The sequence below is a fragment of the Oenanthe melanoleuca genome, chromosome 3 (assembly GCF_029582105.1).
Source record: "Oenanthe melanoleuca isolate GR-GAL-2019-014 chromosome 3, OMel1.0, whole genome shotgun sequence".
Taxonomy (NCBI): Eukaryota; Metazoa; Chordata; class Aves; order Passeriformes; family Muscicapidae; genus Oenanthe; species Oenanthe melanoleuca.
The window spans coordinates 52,317,881-52,335,834 of NC_079336.1; the positions used below are offsets into that span (position 1 = coordinate 52,317,881).

General features: G+C 34.4%; 1 protein-coding gene across 6 annotated transcripts in view; it reads left to right on the forward strand.

The window, feature by feature from the left end:
• AKAP7 (A-kinase anchoring protein 7) overlaps positions 1–17,954 on the forward strand; it is an 80,578-nt gene that overhangs the window by 8,698 nt on the left and 53,926 nt on the right. For all 6 annotated transcript variants that reach the window (XR_008840056.1, XM_056487051.1, XM_056487050.1 and 3 more), the window contains exons 4-6: positions 2,795–2,931; positions 7,033–7,193; positions 13,742–13,854. Coding sequence is in view for 5 of the 6 variants with exons in the window: in XM_056487051.1 (XP_056343026.1) it covers positions 2,795–2,931; positions 7,033–7,193; positions 13,742–13,854 (411 nt within the window). In the remaining variant the exon portion in view is untranslated. The remainder of the gene's footprint in view (positions 1–2,794; positions 2,932–7,032; positions 7,194–13,741; positions 13,855–17,954) is intronic.

Sequence of the window (17,954 nt, forward strand, 5' to 3'; positions counted from 1 at the left end):
TGCAAAGAACTCTTTAAGAAAATGTGTTTTCTTACAATTACATGAGTTGTCTCAGGCAGTAAATGAAAATGATTTCTTACATGCTGCAGGTTGTCTCTGGTACATCTTTGATATCTTTCATGTCTGAAAGAAGGAAAATAGGTGCCTTATGTTTAAAAGTTGAACCCAGCAGTTTAACACCATTTGCATTTAGTTTGTGGGGTTTTTTAATATCAAGAATTATCTCAGATGAATTTTAACTCATCCTACGTCTGTATTATCAGTTTTCTGAAAAAGTAAAAGAAGATTAAGAACGTATGAAATGAGAATAAAATAGGCTTGAAAATGACACTGCAGGCTTTGATTCTTCAAAACGTAATATGTGAAGAAGAGCTTGTAAAGGCTGGTTTTATGAGATCCAGGATAGCCTGATACCAATATTGTAGGATATCTTTTGTGACATCTTATTCTAAAATATCTTCCAGATCTGTTTAACAGGTTCCATGATTTAACAAGTGCAAGAATAATGTGGGGGTTATATAATCTGATAATTGAGAATTCCTGCTGACAATTGTTTCTATGCCCTAGGGTTGATTGGGAAGGTATGCTTAAGTACGCTTGTTTTTTATATGTCATTATTTAGTCATATCATTTACAGAGGTAAAGAAAAAAGTCCTTAAATTAAATCCCAGAGCAATTGGGAATTCTAGGATTTTGCTAGAAGGTTTTGTTTATACTTGCCTTAGAAGTAGAGTTGTTCTGAAAGTAGAAAATACATGTTGGAATTTTTATAGGCAATGTTAGCCAAAATTTAGACACCTGGTTTCTTAATAGCCAGAGTAAATCTGGTAATTGCTGGTAGTATTTCAGTTGGTAATGAGAGACCTTTATTTTTTTTGAAGATCTGATTTTATTCAAATAAATTATTTTAAGCATTATTATTATTTCTTTGTACTTTATTGGTAATTTAAGCTTTACACAGAGGAAATTTTGTAATAAAGGATATTTCTGAAATATTTAATCTACTGTTCCTTTTGGAAAATTAACAGTTTCCTTGTTTTTCATTTTAATTATTTTGAATCTTCAGAAATTAAAAGTGTTCCATTAATTTCGAATTTATATTGAATTTGGCATTATTACTTGTGCAAAAATAGTTCAACACAGTTCCACTTCTGTCTTCTGTACTCTGAAGGGCTTGTACACTTACATTTATTTTTTTTCCTTTGCCAGCTAACAGCTGCAAATTAAATTTAGAAGCACTAGTTGAAAATTGAATGAAATTGTAATTAGTATCACACTTATTTGCTATTCGTTTCTTTGTTTTGCTTTAGGTTATAAACTTGAATAATTATTCAGTCAATGCATTGTAATTAGCAGGGATCACATTTACCAGTTCTTTGCTTAAATATGGGTTAAATTCCTCCTGTATCTGAGACAATGAAACTGTTATTTATCTAGGATAAGGTCAGTTCTGACATATAAAGGAAGATGGTCTTATTACAACATGATTTATGATAAAATGTTGGTGGAATTTTCTTTTATCTGTCCATCACTACTTAAGACACTTGTGGTTTTGTAAATGCCATATCCCTTTTTCTGGCGAGTAGCTTTTACCTTCCATCCTTCTCCCTTACCCTAGCTACCATCGGTTCCTTTGAGTTACAATTTAGTTATATGACACTACTAGATATCTATGGCTCATTAGGTAAATTTCTGCATGGCAAAATTCATCTTAAAAAATTCAATCAGAAAAATCTCATTAGATTGTGGGTTTTTTTCCCCAGGAAATTTGTGTTCCTTAACAGAGCAATTAAAATATATCAATGGGCTTTTTTATACCTAAGAGTTACTTGTGCTTATCTTATAAAAGTGAAGTCTGTGCAGTACATTTGTGAAGTATTCAACACTGAATTTCAAATAAATAAACAACAAAAAAGTGAGATTGGAGTTTTTGGCATGCTTCTTTTAGACTTTATACACCAAAGATGTATAAAGTCTGTAACTTGTCTGTAATGTCTTTGCTCACTGTGCATTTTGTCAGTAATCAGGTTTATTTGACTTGATTTAGTTTTCACTAGCATACTAAAGAATTGTTGCAAGCTTTTGGTGTTTTGTTTTTTAAATTGCTACCGTACAACTAGCATAATGTCAAGCACAGTAAGCATTTTGGATACAATTTATAGAGCATGTATAACCATATAAATTATCTTTAATAAAAAAAATGTAATTCCAGTATTTTTAAAAAGAAAGATTGATGAAGTTAGAACTCTATACCTGTTGGAAGAAAATTTGTCTAAATACATTTGAAGGTAGTATATACGTTATATCTATTGGACAATATAATCAGAATTCCAAATCAGGTATCTCTATGAATTATTTACTGAATATTCTGGTTTTGTGTGTGCCCAGTCCTGCAAAGATAAGTTTTTTCCAGTCACTTACCTGTGCATTTCAAGACAGACGTTTAGCAGAGTGGACAGAGAAATTCCTTGAAGAAGCTTTTTATTGGTATTACTGGCAGTGTTAAACTGGATGATCTTAATCTGCTTCAGGAGTTTATGATACTTATGGAAGGAAGCTCCTATTTAGATGTAATGGGGAGTGTCCAGTGATTTATTAATCACTCTATTTGTACCCAGTTTGGGTTCACTCAGGTCAATTAGCACAGCTTTGTCAGAGGGTAGAACTTCCTTCTGCTAGAAAGGTTTTTACATAAACGTTTGTTTTTAGTTTGTGTGCTTTCTTGTTCACTTGCATGATGGGATACAGTAATTGCTGTAGTGGCTGACTGGTGTTTCTGTGTCTTTATTCCCAGATTACTGGCAGTATTCAGGCTGTCCAAGATGCAATAATACAAAAGGATCAAAGGCTTTCCAAAGCAATGGTTCGCTCTGGCTCATTGCATGTCACCATGTTAGTGATGCATTTATCCAGTGAAGAAGAAATTCGCATGTAGGTATTCAGTGTAAATTTAGTATATGCTAGTATTTTTGCTTGATGTGGTCATAAAGAGACTAGCAGGGTTAACTGACACTTTTTTGTGCCATACACAGCCCTAATTTACTAGAGTTACTGAATGTTTAATTAATGTTGTTTTTAAAACTCTAATCTTAATATTAGCTATTTTCATAACTTATGGTATGTCATAAGTTGTGAACAAAGTGTGTGTTTTTCCCTTGTGTTTTTCCTACTGTGTGCTGAACGTGCACGCACGGATCTTGTGTTTGCTAAAGTAATTATTTTAAAACGATTATTTTGGTATAGGGGACAGGGGAATTAAAAATCTGTTGAAGTGCAGATTGCTCATAAGAAAGTGAGACTCCAAGGCAGAATGTAGGAACCATTTGGTAGTCAAGGGCATGCTTCTAATAAGAGAAGTATTTTGGCTGAAAGCAATTGACACACCTAAAAATAATAAATGATCAGTATATCTAAATCAGTTGCCTTGTTTTTACACACTTATTTTCTTTGAATACTATATCCTTGAGATCTCTGTACTCCTACCTGTCCTGTGAAGATGCAAATTTATCAGCATCTTCAACAGTCTGATCTAAGGGAAGAGAAATAGCCAGGAACAGAGAATAAAAAGGCAAGCAAAGGTTACTAGATCTGGTAGATTCCCTTCTCTCTCCATGTGCCTGGTTAGTGCATAAACTGTGATAGCACCTGCAAATTGGTGAGAACAACCACCAGCTGTTTATGCGAGATTTTTTTTAATGGTTTGAAGTACAAACTTTAAAAAAAAGGAGCATGGGATCATACCTTAAAGTACATGTGCCTCTTCATGACTATTTAAGAGTCCAAAACTGTATACCAAAACAAATATTCTCAAATTCAGGATATTCTGCTGCTCTGTGAGCCTCTTCTCAGCTTTCACTGTCTGAATGCCACCAAAGCACTGACTTACAGAGTTCTTCTCTGCCTCTCCCCCCAGAACTCTACAGTCCAGGCACTCAGAACTATCCTCTAGTCAGCAGCAGCTTCCTCAGAGATTCACCCCTTCCCTGGCCAGATGCTCCTATAGGTTTCTAGCTCAGCCATCCCCAGGTATTCTAGATTGCATGTTCTTTTAAATGATTTTTAAAAACAAATTAATAACTGATGTTTTTTTGTTTAATCTTCTGTGAGATCTCAAAGAGTAAAATGCTGAATTTGCCTCTTTTGCTTCACCAATTTTTGATACCAGGTTAACGGAAAGAAATCAAGATCCAGGCTGGCAAAAGAACCTGTGTGTAATGTTTGTAACTCTCAAAGAAAGTACAGCTAGTCAACTGGGCGTCTGAGAGTTCACAGATCCTTAGGTTTGGATCCATTAAGTTACTTAGATATCTACAGTTTTTTAACTGTGTTTGCACAATAGTGCCTCTGTCTATACAGAAATGAAATGTGTTGAATGCTATTTGAAGTCAGATGCGTGATAAGAATTTACTAAACATAACATTCAGTTCAGCACAAAGCCCTTTGTACGGTATTTTAGTACATACAGCTTTTACCCTGAAAATGGAAGATCTGTATTCTAGGCCGCTCTTTCTAAAGGAATCCAGACCTGCAATTCCCATGTGAGTTTCCTAACTGATTGACTGTGGTCTAGCCTTCATGAATACACTATACATCTCTTGCTGTAGGACTGTATGAAATCAAGAATGTGAGATTCTGAAACTAGAAAGAAAGAAAGCAATCAAGAGTCACGACAGCACTCCCTTCAAGCCAAGAAGTTCTACTCTATGCTAACCTATAGTTATAGGATCAGGTGCTAGAAATCAGGATGTTGCCTTTGCAGTAAATGCCTGATTATGAGATTATAGTGTCAAGTTTTTCTTGCCAGTTTTCTGTCAAAAACTCTCTGAAATCTCACCTTTGCATTACAAATAACTGAACTGATGGAACTGAGTTTGGCTTTTTTGTGAGATTGCTTTTTCTAACAAGTGATCCAAATTAAGACTCAGAAATTTCCAAAAAGAAACTTCGTGAATTTTAACTGCTACAATATTTACATTACAACAATATAGAAAGAAAACAGACACTGCTTGTATAATTCTAGCTTGTGTTCACTTAGAATGTGCTGCTTTTTTTTTTTTTTAATTCCTTTTTGACTTTAGATCAAAGTGCTTGTAAACTTTTGGAGTATCACTGTGGATTAGTTGCGCTGAGTGTAATTACTAGTTGGCATTGTAAATACTATTTGGTATGAATAATAAGTAAATACCACTGTTGAGTTTTTAGCTATTGACTTCAGTGGAAATATTTGTCCTTGTGCATTATTCTTACAAAGCAATTGTTAGACATTATAAAGTGGTTGATAGAATAAAAAAGGCAAGATAGCTAGAGTGAGATGACAACTATTTTTCTACATATTTTAGTGTTTTCAGGATTACAAATAAAAGAAAAAGTAGAATTAGATCTTCAATGCCACAGTGATAAACTGAAAGAACACTGCACTGTGTGGATTGACCTTTCATAGAAGTCATTGGGTAGACTTAGGCTGGTCAGTGAGTTCTGCAGCAGATCCTACAGTATGGAAGTATAAATCTTTGTTCAGCTGAGGAACAGAGCCTGTCATGGACATTCTATGGACTAGTTCTCACATGTAAAAAATCCAGAGATGGATTTCATTAATCATATATATTCATATTTCATTAATCAATACTTTAAAGCCCTCTGCAAGCTTTAACGTAGTTTGACTCAGTGTATTTGAAATATCTGTACTTGTTTTGGAGTAATTTTTAGGTTCATGTTGGTAAATAAATCTATGCCTGCTTTTGTGTGAAGTAATCTGACAGGTAGAACCAGTATTAGATGGTGTTTCTGAAAGATCTAGAAGTTCAGCACGTAGGAAAGACACAGGAACAGGCTTGTCTAACAATGATAAGAGAGTAGGTAAGTGATAGAGACTATGCTTAAAGTAATATATCTTTGACAAGGAACAAGTAATGACATTGGTGTTTAAAATGGTTATAAAGGTGCTAAAGTACTTCTAGCTTATAGATTAAAGCCCTCTAAAAAGACCACAGGAGGGCCTCATGTATTTCTTTACTTGGCCTAGGTTCCAGTTAATGCACAGTTCACACCATTGTTAAACACAATGGGAATGTGTGGAGATTCTTGGAATTGTAGGCTTCAATGAAATCATTTAACCTTCTGTAGAAATCATAGTGATCGCTTTCATTCAGCTTGGACAGAATAAGTAAAAATACCTCTTTTGAACATTTTTAACCTATTACTGCCATCTAGTGTTTATAAGGTCTGCATCCATTTGGGGAAAAGATTAAATTCAGGTTCCTTCAATAGAATTAAAACTGTGAGATGTGAGAGAACTTTTAGCAAACACTAAGAATGTTTGTGTGGGTTTTGTTCAGAATTTGAATCACTTTAAGTGCAGGTCAAAATTATTTCATGTAACTGTACATAGACTTGATGTGGCTAATTAAGATGATTATTAAAAGGTTTGTGCCCTGTTATTGTGTGTGTGCCTCTTAGCTTTTACAGAAAGCAAATGTGAATTGCGATAGTACCTCTTTTAATAACAGTTCTCCATGAGCTTAATTGTAATTGCCATATAATTTTTTCATTATATCTGTAATGTCACATTTGTTTATAATTTAGCTAACACTGTAGTAACTTTGACTGAAAAAGAATCTTAGTTCAACTGATATGTCAGGAGAGGAAAAAATTAATTTAAGAATGGAAAACTAAATACTTCTGAGTAATCATCTTACTTAAATGGGATGCACAAAGTAACAGGGGCACTGTCATGTTAGTATCTGGATACCTTGAGGGCTGAGATAAACTCTTTTGAGGAATTACACCCACTGCTAAGTCTGTCTTATTTGTATGGTTTTACAGCACAGCATATGAATCACTTTACCTTTATAAAAAGGTGGTGGTAATAATAGTAATAACAACAACTGTGTTGATAGGAAGTAGTGCAAAAGTACCATAGTAGATAATAAATTGATACTAAAAAAGACTTGTTGCATTTATTGATATAATGATTAGTAGCAATAATAACAGCAGAAATATATTTGACATTAGTATTTTCTTTCCTCTCGATAGAGCAGTTGGTGCTCTTTCAGACAGCAAGATTTTTGTAGACGATCTCCTGAAAGGAAAAAGAGTGGATTTGTCTTTTCAAGGAATTGATCACTTCAGAAATCAAGTTGGATTTGTGAATTTGGCAGAAAATGATCATACAACACTACTTAAGGAAATTGCAGGTACAACTTGTCAATCTAGTTTAAGTGTTTTAAAGACTTCTCCACAACCTAAATGAGAATGGAACACAAAGATACTAGATGCTAATTTAGTCAATATTAATTTACTTTTAACAACTGTAAATGCTACATAACTAATTTCCTAGCCTACTTCGCATATTTCAAAAGGATGTTAGTTACAGACAGTACTGCTCTATGATAACTTTTTATTTAGTATATGTAAAAAACATAGTGCAAATTTGTAAATGGGATGTAAAGACTCCATGCTACCTTGTTTTGGTCTCATTTTTATCTGCCTATGAGTCTATACTTAAACTATGTTGTTTACAGATATTTAATAAAAATTCTCAAAGAACAGTACTGTCTGTAATTAATTTGTGTCCTTTAAAACTATCCCGGCAATTCCAACTATTCCTTGGAAAGACTCTTTAAAAGAGTTTTTCAGTATTGATGAATTATCTTTTGTGCTCTGAGGAATGTGAGGTCACACCATTTTTTAATAGAGCAATAACCCATATAGGACATTCTGCAGAGTAGCAAAGACTTCTGCTGTCACACTACCTAGTTGCAGTCCAGTAGAAAGGGAAAAATCGACAAAGTCTTTATTAATACAGTGTTTTCTCTAGCAATTCATTAGTTTCATTTCTGAAGTGCAGCTGGTTTGACCTTTTACAAAGACCTCAGCTGAATTTACTAAAGAATCACTCTTTCGCTATTTCAAGATTATGTATGGCTTCTGCTGTGTTCTAAGGTGAATTATGATTTCATGTTGTTATTTTGTGTTGTACGTGAATGGAGAAGAAATATTGATAATATAGAAAATAGAAAATAGATTAAATAAGTTAAATAAGCTTCTAAATGGTAGGAGATGATTTAGTTCCATAAATTATATAGAAAATTGTTTGATAATATCTGAACATGGTCATTGCATGTCTGCTAATACCAGTGTAAATGTAGGTTTGAGAGAGAAGAGACAGAAGTCCAGGAAAAGCAGAGCTAATGTGAATCTTCTGTTTGTTCTGATTTGCTAGTTACTTCCCAAAAATCCTTTAAAAGACATTAGCATAATTTAATTATCTACCATGAATAGTGCTGAACTGTTCTGACAGAGGTTTGAGGCGTATTTTAATAATTTTGTCAAAGTCTTCTTAGAAATTGTGTGCTTACATATACAATTACAGGACGTTTTAAAAAACTTTCTTTTTTATGCTTTGCTGCACCCCAGAATATTTGAAGGACTGTTGTGGTTTAGTCCCAGCTGGCAGCTCAGTCCTGCACAGCCGGGACTCAGTCCTCGCTCACTCTTCCCAGGCTGTTTGGCAGAGAGAACAGAAGAGTAAAAGTGAGAAAATTTGTGGGTTGACATAAAGACAGTTTAATAGGGAAAGCCAAGCCATGCACTCAAGCAGACCAAAACAAGGAAGTCATTTACCACTTTCCATGGGCAGGCTCATATTCAGCCATCTCCAGGAGAGCAGAGCTCTATCACTAAGGGTGACTTGGGAAGACAAATGCCATCCTCCTTCTTTTTTCTTTCCCTAGCACTCTGTATGCTGAGGGTGATACATATGGAATATGTATGGAGTACCTCTGTGGTCAGTTGGGGTCAGCTGTCGCAGCTGTGTCCCCTCCCAGCTCCTTGTGCACCTCCAGCCTGCTTGCTGGAGAGGTGGGCTGAGAAACAGGAAAGGTCTTGGCTCTGTGCAAGTGCTGCTCAGTAGTAACCAAGACATCCCTGAACGATCAAGCCTCTGTTCAGTATAAATCCAAGAAATAACTCTATACTAGGTACTATGAAGAAGATTACCCAGCCAAAACCAGCACAATTAGTAAGTGAATTTGGAAAAGGTAATGAATTGCTTGGTTTTTATTTTTACTTTGATAACTATATTGTAAATTCTGCTTGAAGCTGATAAAACTGAGTAAATGGATCATGTTTTTTACCTACAGGATTTGCAGATGTTGTTTTTATGGTTTAATGATGCATGTTATGGTCTGACCATGAGAGGGAGCTTGCATTTCATGAACAGAAAAGATACTCTTCTGTTTGTATATACAAATATTTCATTTGCTTTTGGTCCTTTATTTTTAAGAAATATTGATTCGTTTCCTTAGATATTTTAATACAGTGAGGACTGCACTGTAGTACAACAGTCAGTTGTAACTTAGTAATTTTATTTCACTTTAGCTGTGCATAAATGATATTTAATCTAATCTCTTTGAACTGGTTTCCTAACAGTCCACACTAAAGAGCGAGAGAAACAGAAAGCGAGTCATACTGCCTATCTTCTTTAGATGCATTACAGCTTTACTCAAGCATAAACTTACATTGCCATCACACCAAAGCAATCTGACCCCTTTATGTAGCCTCATGGAGAATTCAGCCGTGGTAAAATTAACATTTTTACCTTTGTCAGCTAATTTTTAGCCTATTCAGCTTGCCTATGAACTTTACTGTGTAATGTAACATAACTGTTGGCAGGAAAGATAGGAGCAGTGGCAGGCATGGGGCTGAAGAGAAACAGTCTATTCTGATAAGGATGATAGTTTATGAGCTTCTTTAAAAATTGTGAAACCACACATTTAGCATCCATTTGAGGGTGAATTGCATTGCCCTTCCTTCAGGCAGCCTAGGGAAATAGTTTAATTCAGTTAATTTAGTTCACTTTAGTTACAGATGGCTGAAGCTGTGATAAATGAATTTTGCCTCTTGTCAGTTGTTCTTAGGTCATTTCACATGATGAAACAATTGGAAACTCAAAGGTATTGTAGTTTTCCATTTGAACAACTGATTTGTACAAAGTGAACAAAAAAGTAGTTGAATTGCTGCTGTTCAGTTAGGTGAGATTGGAAGTATGATTCTCCGAAATCATACTGAAAACAAGGACAGCAAGTGCTTTTGGATTTTAATCTACATCCTTTTTCATATTTTGCTGCTAAAAACTGAATTGCAATAGCTATGATAATAGCTCACTAAAATGAAGCAGTATTCTTATTGTGGTTTAAAAGAAGGTACTCTTACCCACTTCTTTTGGCGATTAGAATGGATTGAAGCCAGTATAAGAAGCCAATTGTATTAGGAAGTTATGCTTTTTCAGTTTAGGACCTTGCCTTCATATTGTCACTGTCTTGTAAGGCTTACCTTATGTACTGACATGCACAAAGTGGGGATTGCCTGGCCCAGCTGCTCCATGGATGCTACTCTATGAACAAGCTCATCTTTCTTATGTATGTGCATGTGGTGATGGAGAGAAACAGAACAACCCACACATACTCCTGATCAGTGCTTGAAATAACAGTACAGCTTGCTGATACATGGCAGTGGTCTGGGACAGTGACAGCTCACTGAAGAAAAGCCTAATTAATACACAACCAAGGAGCAGTGGAGGAACTATTGGGAAATTGGCTTGACCCTGGCTTAGATTTTCGCCCATCTCTTAAAAAACCCGAAGAACTTAATAATTTTAGCATGGCTTAACATGATAGTTCTAATGGTAAGTTATCTATGCTCAGTTTTTCTTCATTTCCAAGTGTAAAGTTAAAAAAAAAAAATCAATAGAAAGACAGAATACTGTTTCTAAATTATAAACCTTTTAACTGAAGAAACAAGGTTTTGAGACAAGCAGAAATTAATGCCTGGAAGTAAACATACATACGTAGCAGGTTTCTGTATCTAATGACATCTCGAGAAAGAAGATGGCCATTTATATTATGGAATATGGCTCAATATGCAATTTCACTATGAATTGTTCTGTATTGATCTAGCTGTTGAATTTTTGAGCTTTTCCCATGTAAAGTGGTTCTAAGTAAGTTTCATATACCACATTTCCATTCTAATTATAGGGAAAGAGTTGTCTAATGGATTCAGCTGCATCCAGTGTAAGAGGAAGATGACATTCAGTAATTTTGACATTATAAAAATGAGGTACAAAATGATATTACAGAGTACTTCAAACTGCATGAAAGGCAGTCTGAAAGCTGTCCAAAAATTTGTTCCAGGAAGTCATTGAGCTTGTAAAAATAGCTTTAACATTTCTAGGGTATACTTTGAAGCTGGAAACATCAGTCAGCCTGAGGCTAATAAAGGAAAACATAGATTTTGTTTGATTTTTCAGTCTAGGTAGTAATGATAATGTCTGGAGGAAAGATGGAGGATACTCGTTTGTAAAGACCCCTGGGCATTATCTGTCTATTTTTCTCATCACTGGCCTCTAATTTCTTTCACTTTAGGTAATCTCCATCATAAACTTTAACTTTTGTGTATTTGCCAGTCAACAAATCCACTTTTATGCTGTTTCACAATCCTAGAACTTTCTCTTGCCCACAGCATCCGTGTGTCCTTTCCAGTTTCTGTTAAATCCTTTCTTGTAGCTACTTCTTCAAAGAGGTTCATGGATATTAATAGCATTACATTATCTCGTAACCTTCCTGTGCTCTCAGGAAAACATTTCGGTTTTTCCTCTCCACTTACTCAGATTTCATTCTGTTTTCATTATATTTGAAGAAGGAAACATTGTGTTAATTATGTTCATAAATTACCCTAACCAGTAAAATTTCACACTTTCTGTATGTGTCAAATTCTACAAAACTGGGGCTATCTGTAGTCCCAGCAGGCCCAATGTCTTGAGCCTGTGATGTTTAATATAGCTCTGCCATGATAAAGCTGTGTGAGAAGTCTGATGCCCGTGAGAACATGTGAGACCACACCTACACACATGTAAATCTGTTAAGTTTACAACTGCAGTCTCTCTCTGCATGCTTTTCTCTTCTGACCCGGGTTTTCATTGTTTTTTTTGATTGGAATTGCCAGGTATGGAAGAGCATTTTGGAAAGAGAAGTGGAACAGATATTGAACAAAGCTATTTTGCACAAAATGAAGACAGGCAGGCCGGTGGCTCTGTTCAGCAGGGTAAAGTGCAGGTGCTCAGCTGTCCCACCCAATTCCCACACAGTCACAGCACTGTGTGATTGGTCTGCCCTTCTGAGATCCCTGGGCTCAAGTCCCATGATCAGAGGCACATTGGCAAACTTCTGCTCTGATACTAAGCTCTTACCACACCTGGAGAGGTGCAAATCTTCATCAGCACAGATCCTAATTGCAGAATGTGAGATAAGACTGCATGGCCTAAGATGTGATGGCAGAAAAAAAACCTGGAGTTTTCAGAGGGGAAAAAAAGACTGCTACGCACAAGACTGAGTCAGAAGATCACATAGTAGTAAACTGGGGTCTGGTATCACATAGTCAGAAGATCACATAGTAAACCTGGGTCTGATAAGATTTATCCTTTGCTGGAACATCAGCGTCAATGGGTCCCCAAATTGCTGTTCAGAGAATAAATACAGGAGCCAGAAAGCTTAGAGGAGATCCAGTGTAAATTTAGAAATGTCTCCCACAGACAAAATTTAAAATAATACAAGTAGGTCAGGTGTACTTGTGTTGTTTGCTTCCCAATGTAATGTTGTTTCTTCCAGGTGTCAGAAAAAGGACTATTAAATATCAAGAAAAAAAAAAAATTAAATGAACATACATTGTTTTGTTAAGTGATGATTTAATCTATGTGATAGGATTGATAACTTTCCCCTATTTTGATTTTAGTTTGATTGTATGAGCGAGCTAGACCTGCACCTAGTGAAAAATTGGAAGTTGTATTTGCAAAGAAAAAAAAAGCTTAAGCATTTGCAGTTTTTCTGTTTTTCAGTAATAAAAATCCTCTATTTGCCAGTATTATTTTTACTACAGGTTTTTTCAATTTTTATCTAAACCTTTTTTCAAGCAGAAATTTTTCATGTTGAAAGTATTTAATCTAAAAAGAAAGCATGGAACATAATTCATAAGTTACACTGAAGTTTATTTCCAAGAAATTAAACATTATATTGGGCAGATGAGTTGCAAAATAGTAAACTAGGTCAGTGTTATAGAGTTGCTTTAGCCTGGACTGTAAGCAGATGAAAGTAAGAAAAAGTACATTAAAAGTAGGAAATTAGCTTAGAAGGCAACAGTGACACTTTAAAATGCAAGCAAAAATCATCAGCATGCCTGATATATTCTCTAATGCTAGCATGTAAATCCAGTACCAAAACTTAGAGCTTTCATTTCCAAATCTCCTCTGGTCTGAGTGGGAGATTACCCAAATACAGATAATAGAATTCACCACAGAATATTGTTTTTAAATTGAGAATTCTGTTACATACTCAGAGTTTTCCTGAAGTTTCCCACACTTCCAGTGAGAATGACTCCTGAACAGTGTTAATGTTGAGTTTCTATTTTGATAGCAAAATCAGACAGCATGGACAGCTTTCTAATTGCTATTATTTAACTGATAACTGCAAATATTTCACATGAAATATTATATCCATTTTCACATGAAATAATATATACTTCTGAAGAAGAATGTGTACCTTTGAAATTAAGTAGAAATATCCCTACCTTTTAGTACTCTTCTTGTTTCTTTAATATGAAGAAGCTGTGACTAAAATTGCATTTCAAAGCATATTTTAAACATTATATTATGTAATATATTTGTATTTATACACTTTTCTCCTCCTGTCAGAGACTATGAAAAAGATATTTCAAGAAAAGGGGATCATGACGGGAGAAGAAAGAGATTTTAAACCACATCTGACCTTCATGAAGTTGTCAAAATCAACAGAGCTACGTAAGGAGGTGAGCTCATATTTCACATAGCTCAGCAGCAATCTAGAAAGTTTAATTTGGAGATGGACAGTGTTGTTTATGCTGTAGCATCATATTTGCCACTTTGTAACCAGCTGAAGAGGTAAGACTTTAATACGTGGTTTTTAAAGAAATAATTAATGCATCTACTGTAAAAAGAATCCTCTGCTGTAATTTACCACTGTCAATATTCTCAGTGCAGTAACATCATGGTCTGTTTTCTGCTGGGAAATTAAGCAAGGCCAAAGGATAGAAGGGATATATTGTATGCATGCAGTTTGTTTGCTGAGTTTTCTTACTGTATAGGAGAAAATGAGCAAATAAGCAGTGGAATTTCTGTTTGGATTATGCATAGTAGGCAGACTGTTAGTTCCCTTACTGAATTTGCTTTGGTGAAATTCAGAGTAATGAGGAAAAACTGTATTAATACAAATATGTAATATATGTATTATATCTATATTCTCTCTTGCACGCAGTTATTTCTTGCTTATTTATTAGTTTTTTTGACAAAATACACAAATATATGAAAGTAGGATATAACTAATTAAAATATATAGAAGCAATACTAGTGTACCTATTTTTTACTTCATACTAATTTAACTGGAGTACTGTATTATTTAACACAAGGTGTAAGTTCATACATTTTTTACTGACATTGTATAGAATGTTTTATGTGATTCTTTAACATTGTCTAGGAGAATAATTTTCAGAAAAAATAAGAATTAAAGTACGTAAAACTAATCTTTTAAGTTGATATTTCCTTAATAGTGGGCATTAAAAAAAGTGTTTTAAAGTTTAATTAGAAATATCTCGAAAAATTCTGAAGGGGCATGTTTCAATTAATTAGTATTTTGAAATCAGTAAAAAGCAGGTAGTGGGATTTGAGATACATCAAGAAAATTTGAGGGTATGCATACTTTCTGTAAAATAGAAATAAGGACTTATCCACAGGATGGTGGTGGTATATGATAGATATTAAATTTGTAAACTCACATTTTTTTGCTTGAAATGACATTTGGGTTTTTAAAATGCTAATTTTAAAAAATCCACAGATCTTCTAGAATATCAGATTTAACTGGTTAAAACATCTGAGACAATCAGAGTGAGGTTTTTGCTATTCTGTATTTTTACTGGTTTTTTGACTGGTTGGTTGTTTCATTTACATTTATCTACTTCCATGAAATATTAGCCAGGATACATCCTTTCTGTGTTCTGATATTCACTGCTGCTGACAGAACCAGGTCAATGTCATTCCAAATCATCTGCCTGAGCCCTCCATAATGCTGGATAATGCGTATGATCTATTGTATAGAAAGATACTATGTATTTAAAATCTATACATTTTTCTCTGTCAATTTAGTGTCAGGCATTAGCATCAGTCTTTACTATAATTTTTTCTTTCATTGTGTTCCTGCAGTTAGTTAGGTAGTTTCATGCATTTATAGAAAACAGTAAATAAAAATATGTATCATAAGAGGAACAATTATTTTGCAGCTCATTTTAATATGATGTCTAATTGCATTTTCAGATCATACAACAATATGAAAAGCAAGAAAAGGGAAGTGGATGAAGGTTACATGAGCAAGCTTATAAAAGAGCAAATAGTACTGAAGTAGTTGAGTATAATTCTCAGCCATAGCTTTATAAGGATATTAATTTATTTTTTAAATAGCTTCCTTATTTGAAACAATATTCTATTAGTCACCCTCTACTCAATGATATCTAAATTCCACCAAAGTTCTATTTTGGGGGGGGGGGTTAAAAAAAGTCTGTTTTTTAAACCTTAATATAACTCCAGGCATTTTGAAATGCATATATTCTGGAGGAATTTTAACTTTCCCAAAGTTAAAAATTATATTTAAAAAGCAAAGAGTTTGAGAATTCAGAACTAGTAAAGATCTCTAGAAACCAGGTTTTCACTTTGAAGGCACATCATTAAGCTAACAATGGTATATCTAAAACACTTGGAAACAGATATTAATAAAGGATGAAAGTGTGAAATAAAGTGGATTAGAAAAGGGCTATCTGGTTTACTATACTCCCTCCAGCTTCTCAGACTAAAGGACTTATTTAACTACTCAGAAGTGGGACCAACTCGTTCTTCATGCTTAGATGGACATTTCTCAGATTACATGTGCTACTGAAAACTTCCCCAAAACCAGGAGGTATAGTGTGCTCCTAGATGTCCTTGTGGAAGGGAGACAAAGGGATGTAATTTACTTGCACATGTTCAGCTATCTCCAGAATTATTTGAATGATAAGAATCCTGGATTAGTATCAGTATCTTCTATGCAAAGAAGCTAATGAAGCACAATAAAAGAAGCAACTGGAGTTTTGCATTTGAAGATAATGTTTCTGTTTCTGCTTCCCTCACTTGCCTCCTGAGTTGCCACCGGTCAGTCACAAGCCCTGTATTTTCCATTTGTCCAGATTCCTGTTTATTTCAGGATGTGTTGTGAGGCACTGGATAAATGCTGTATGATGTTTTAAGTACTAGTATCCTTTGATATCTAGTACTGCCAGAACTGCAAATGCTATGAAATGAATTTCATAAGTAAAAGATGACTGACAGCTAAATTGCTCTGATGGCATCTGCTTAATTAGTATTAGTGTTAGAGTATATCCCTAGCCTAGACAGTGGTTGACAACAAAAAATGCCAAAATTATAAATTACTAATCTTTTGTATGGTGTGTCTTTAAGATGCTGCATGTATACTTAGTAAGAGAATATATTATTGATAAAAATGTTTCTATTTTCAACACTTTAGAGTGTTGTTCAAGGCCTGATTTACTGTTGCCATTCACTTCAATAGTAACATCACCATGAAACCAGATATTACACAGACAGTATTATTATGATGGCACTGGAAATAGCATTAAATGCACAATTCAGTAATTTACTATTGTATTTTTTAATGTAAATTATGTTAAGCTTCTGTCACTTTCTGGTTTCATACATAAATAACATAAGGTACTTATTTGGTAATAATAATAGTTTCCTTCATCATCAAGGAGGAAATTCCACACTGAAACAAACCCAAAGCAGTGTCTCCAACTTCAGATCTTTTTGATGTATGATGATATTCATCTTTTTGCTATCTTTAGCCAGATACACCACATAACATGTTTAATACTGATAATTATGAAGGGATTTAATTTTTTTAATGTAAATTTTCTCTCAGTTTATGTGACATTAATATTTTTGGCTTCTTGAAATGACATATAGATGACAGATGTCGTATGTCTTTTATTTGCCATAATGTAAGTGGTTAGAGCAAATTTTGGCAGATAATAAGCTATCTAATGTCTCCTCTGTCTTATTTACATGAGGAATCTCAGGCACTTGCCTGCTGCAGGAAAGGTTATTGCTTTTGTAGTACTTAGATATGGCTCTTGTGTCATTAATTTTTTAATGAATTTTTCTTGCATACACATACATAAAATACTGTGTTCAATAAAGATCCTCTGCATGGCAAGAGAAGTGAAAGGGAATCCTCCCTTTGTGTGGTATTAATCCTTAAATGTTAGTAATTGTAAATAGAATAAAAAATGTGAATTTCTCACATTCCTAGATTTGTAATTTTGCCTTTATTTATACCCATGTGCCATAGACACATGGTATATGATACAACTGTATCATACAAGACCTTAAAGAAGGGAACAGTTTTCAGTAAAACCAAGGTACTTCTATTTACCAGCCCCCACTGAATCTGACCACCAGCATTCTTTTTATAGTAACTCCTGAGATCTCTTGGCATTTGGACAGAAAATCTGGTATAAGAAAAGCCACAGAGCCATTAAACCCCTCTGCATTGCCACTTATCTGCTTCTATGTCAGTGATTTGTATTGTGACAACTGTTGTTTTTGAGACATGTATTTATTTGGAATCTTTGATGCTGATCCTAAAATGGCTGAAACGATTGCTTTGGCACAATATGAAACATAAACACATTCCTTTAATAGTCTTCTAAGACCAGTAGAAATGTGTTGTGATTTTTCTACAGTATATTTTTTAATCTGAGGTTCTAACAACTGGGACAAAAATGCATAAACTGGCTGACCCAACAGCTGGAAGAGGTTCTTAAAATTC